General features: G+C 41.7%; 1 protein-coding gene across 1 annotated transcript; it reads right to left on the bottom strand.

Annotated features, from left to right (window-relative positions):
• Positions 1-272: 272 nt before the first annotated feature.
• On the bottom strand, positions 273-2581 carry LOC131676301 (uncharacterized). Its single transcript, XM_058955417.1, has 2 exons — positions 2161-2581; positions 273-1894 (listed from the first exon to the last, which is right to left on the bottom strand). Exons 1-2 carry the CDS (start codon positions 2505-2507, stop codon positions 421-423), a joined length of 1821 nt encoding a protein of 606 aa, XP_058811400.1. The 5' UTR covers positions 2508-2581; the 3' UTR covers positions 273-420.
• Between the last annotated feature and the right edge of the window lie 1011 nt (positions 2582-3592).

The raw sequence follows: 3592 nt of genomic DNA, 5'->3' as shown, positions 1-3592 counted from the left end.
TTTGCGCTACCCCTTAATTATATCATAATTGAGCTCAAAAGTTGCTTAGGGACTTTTCAGAGGTGCTGAATCTTTTGAGGAATGTCCAGTTTGAAAATTCAGGATGACTATAAATATAGGCATTTTTATGCGTAAATATAAATATCAATCCGTATTTTAATAAACTGGAAATATCGAAGAACTTGGACATTTTATATATTTCTGGTTGAGAGCTTTTTATTATAGTGTTTTACGAAACGTGAATGTTTTGAGGGCTGGGATAAATCAGCATTTTCCAATAAATAAACTTAAACATTATCATTTACAAACTTTGACGAAATTAACAAGAACCTCATCAAACAAATTTTCTCTTATTATTCGTGTTTAGCTTAACTAATACTCAGGGTATTGCAATTTAGTCAAGCTGTCATGTTTAGATCCTCAATTAACAAACAACAACTTATCCTTCGGTTTCAAAAATGCGTAGTAAAAGAGAAAACAAAGTATGCTCAGAATACCGCTGCAGATGGTGATGTAGTGCAGAAAATCGAACCACCAAGATTCGAAAGAGCCCAAATTGTACCACAAGATGCTCAGTACGATGTTTTCGGCGAAGACTACCACGATATATCCTATGTACCAGGTGCGCACGTGGATGAATCTGATTTTGAACTCCAGCAAGGAAAACATGTAGATGTATGCCAAAAACAGGTAGAAGTAGTATCGCTCCAACTTCTCGTGGAATCGCACCTCATAGATGATACACGCGATCATTAATAAGTAGTGGTTCAAGCAAACCATCCAGAAATAGGTCGGAAAGAATACGTAGAACACCGACAACGCAATCATTCGCATCAACAAGAATGTAACCCATCCGGCAAAGGCCACCGACTTTCCAATAAGATCATCTTCCTCAATTCCATTAATCATCTGTTTGCGGCAAGGCAGCGACACCGTGTCCCCGTCCACTTGATTCTGAACCTTCTTTTCATCGTGTTCGAATAAACCCTCGGGAAGCCGCGGTACGTGATCCTTGATAAAGTTCTCAGCGTTGAATACGAAGACGTTCTTCAGCATGGAAGCTCGATTCAAGATGTAGGCTGCCGGTGTCGGTGGAGCCGGCGTACGAGGGCTTTGGTCGTATGTTTCCACCAACACAGGATCCAAGTATTCGTCATCGCTGTTTTCGTCGGTTCCTTCCAACTTAGAGTCATCTGTTCTACGAACGTACTCCCGAATATCGTCGATATTTTCGATCAGATCCTGTTTAAAGCTGACCGTTGGCGAAAGGGAGTCGACGGTATCGGAAACGGTTAACTTGTCGTCATCCGTGTAGTTTATGTATGGGTCGTTGTGTTTTTTGGAGGAATACGAGTTGTAGTTCGATTGGTCTACGTGCAGAGTTTTGCGATTAATTCCAGAGCCACCAGGCGTGGATGGGTCTTCTCCGTACTTGGAGTAGAAGTTTTTCATGATGTTGGATACGATCGGATCGGTCTGTGGCACGGCAGATGAAATGTTGTTCGCCAGTAAGCTTTCTGCGGTGCTGGTTGTTCGTAGAAATTGTCTTTTTCGAGCTTTGACTTGTGCCTCGGAGCTCCACGGATAGCAGCGTCCAACAATCTTTTGACTTTCGAAACGTTGATAGGATGTAATGATGGCAGTCATCGTGAGGAAGGAGAACACCACGCTGACTATTTGTGCCGTTACTGTGTCGTAATTTCGAAAGGTGTTGCCACGCAAGAGAATGTACAGCTGAAGAAACATCTGCGGTGCGGAGTGTAGGAAAGCCTGCAGGAAATGGTACAACTCGAACGGTGAAGTTTCTCTTATTTTCCACACTGACTGGACTCTTCCGTAGGAAGTTCGCTCGTGAAAAAGGGCTTCGATGCTCCAAAATATTCTGCGGTTGAACCTAAAACACAAATAGTTTTGAGTTGAAAGTATTTTAAGTTTGGACAGAGAATGCGCAAAATTCGCAAACGAAAAAAGCAGTTTTTTTCCACACCGTATGTCAGATCTTCATAAAAATCAATCAGCGTATGTAGAATGTTGTTACAGTACTGCTGATTGATTTTTATGAAGATCTGACATACGGTGTGGAAAAAACTGCTTTTTTCGTTTGCGAATTTTCTTTCCCTTTCTCTGTCCAACCTTAAAAGAAAATTCATCAATACTAACCTGTAAATTGCTGCTACGGGGAACAATAGCAGCACCAATAAATTCTTCATCACAAATCTGCCGGTTTGCTCGTCACATCCAACTACTTCGGGCCACTGACTAGGCGAAGAAAGCGTTGCTGAGAAACATGCAATCGCCGGTAGCCACATGAAACTAAGCGTTAACCATGCCCAACTTTGATGCCCATTGCGAAAGTGTTCAATCGTCACCAAAACATCGGCAGTCATAACTACGGTGTACACTAATAATTCAAATACCACCGGAATCAGAAAATTCAACACAATCTGCGTTCGAGTCTTGACCTGGTAACCGAGGACACACTTTGGAACACCATCTAGGACGTCCATTTTTTTGGGAATTGATTTTCTTCGCTAAAACAGAACATTTGTTTTCACTCTGTGTGACGCCCTGCATATCTTTGGTGAATCAGTCACCTATCTGGTCGGATACTGGCGGCACCGCGGTGTTGGTGTTAATAGATAAGCATGCTTATCAGCGTACTGACTATCGGTGAGGTATGCACCCTTTGCGTAGGGTGATGGTCTGATTTGGTGCAAATGTCGAGACGGCATGACCATTCGGAGAGTGCCGTGTGATATCCGATGTTAGAACAACGAGTTGAGTACGATTCATTCGATGCGTCGACTTCCGTGACGTTGCCGTTCTTTCAGGATAAGTTGAATGCATTTGTTGTGTGCGTGTCAAGAAAGTTGTACCACCGATGAACCGACATGACAGAGGCATTCGAAAAGTGTCCCATACAAAATAACGATTGTTTTGAAATAAAGCGAATCGCAAATTTGCAAATTTTCATTTTCAAATGCCAACTTTCAGCTCAATCAAAGCCAGCCATGATTCAAATTCAAAGCCTCCCTTAATCATTCACTTTCAAGTTGACGGGTTTTTCATAACCAAACCGTACGTCTTCATTTCAAATTGATGCTTTTTCATTCACCAACCAAAGTTGTCATTTGTTCTGTAGAAGCCAGTCTAGGTTAAATGTTGACATATTTTGCGTTTTCAAGCTTACATCACAGACTAACAGACATAACACTATGAGGGAATGCCCTCAAAAAACATCGATCCGACAATTTTCCCAGAACACTAGCTCCACCTTTTATTCACAGTCCCAAACACTCATTTACTGGTGGGTTACCCCTCAGGTTTGGGAACAATTTTTCACTAGTGGTCTATCCCCCATTTGCTTGTTCATATGTCAGTGGCGCCATGATTTCAAATGTGGCCACAGTCCCAACTACAAATATATTTAAAATGACCGTTAAAGCAAGCCAAGCTTTGTTTTTGAGTGTTATGTCTGTTAGTCTGTGCTTACATGAACAGTAAGATGTATGTTCAGAGTACTTTTGCTGGAAAAACCTAGTCAATATCCCAGTACAGATATTCACAGGGTCAATGAAATCGAAAATGAATG

The sequence above is a fragment of the Topomyia yanbarensis genome, chromosome 1 (genome assembly GCF_030247195.1).
Source record: "Topomyia yanbarensis strain Yona2022 chromosome 1, ASM3024719v1, whole genome shotgun sequence".
NCBI classification, from domain to species: domain Eukaryota; kingdom Metazoa; phylum Arthropoda; class Insecta; order Diptera; family Culicidae; genus Topomyia; species Topomyia yanbarensis.
Note: the sequence above shows the minus strand (reverse complement) of the source record. Positions and strands in the feature narration are given on the sequence as shown.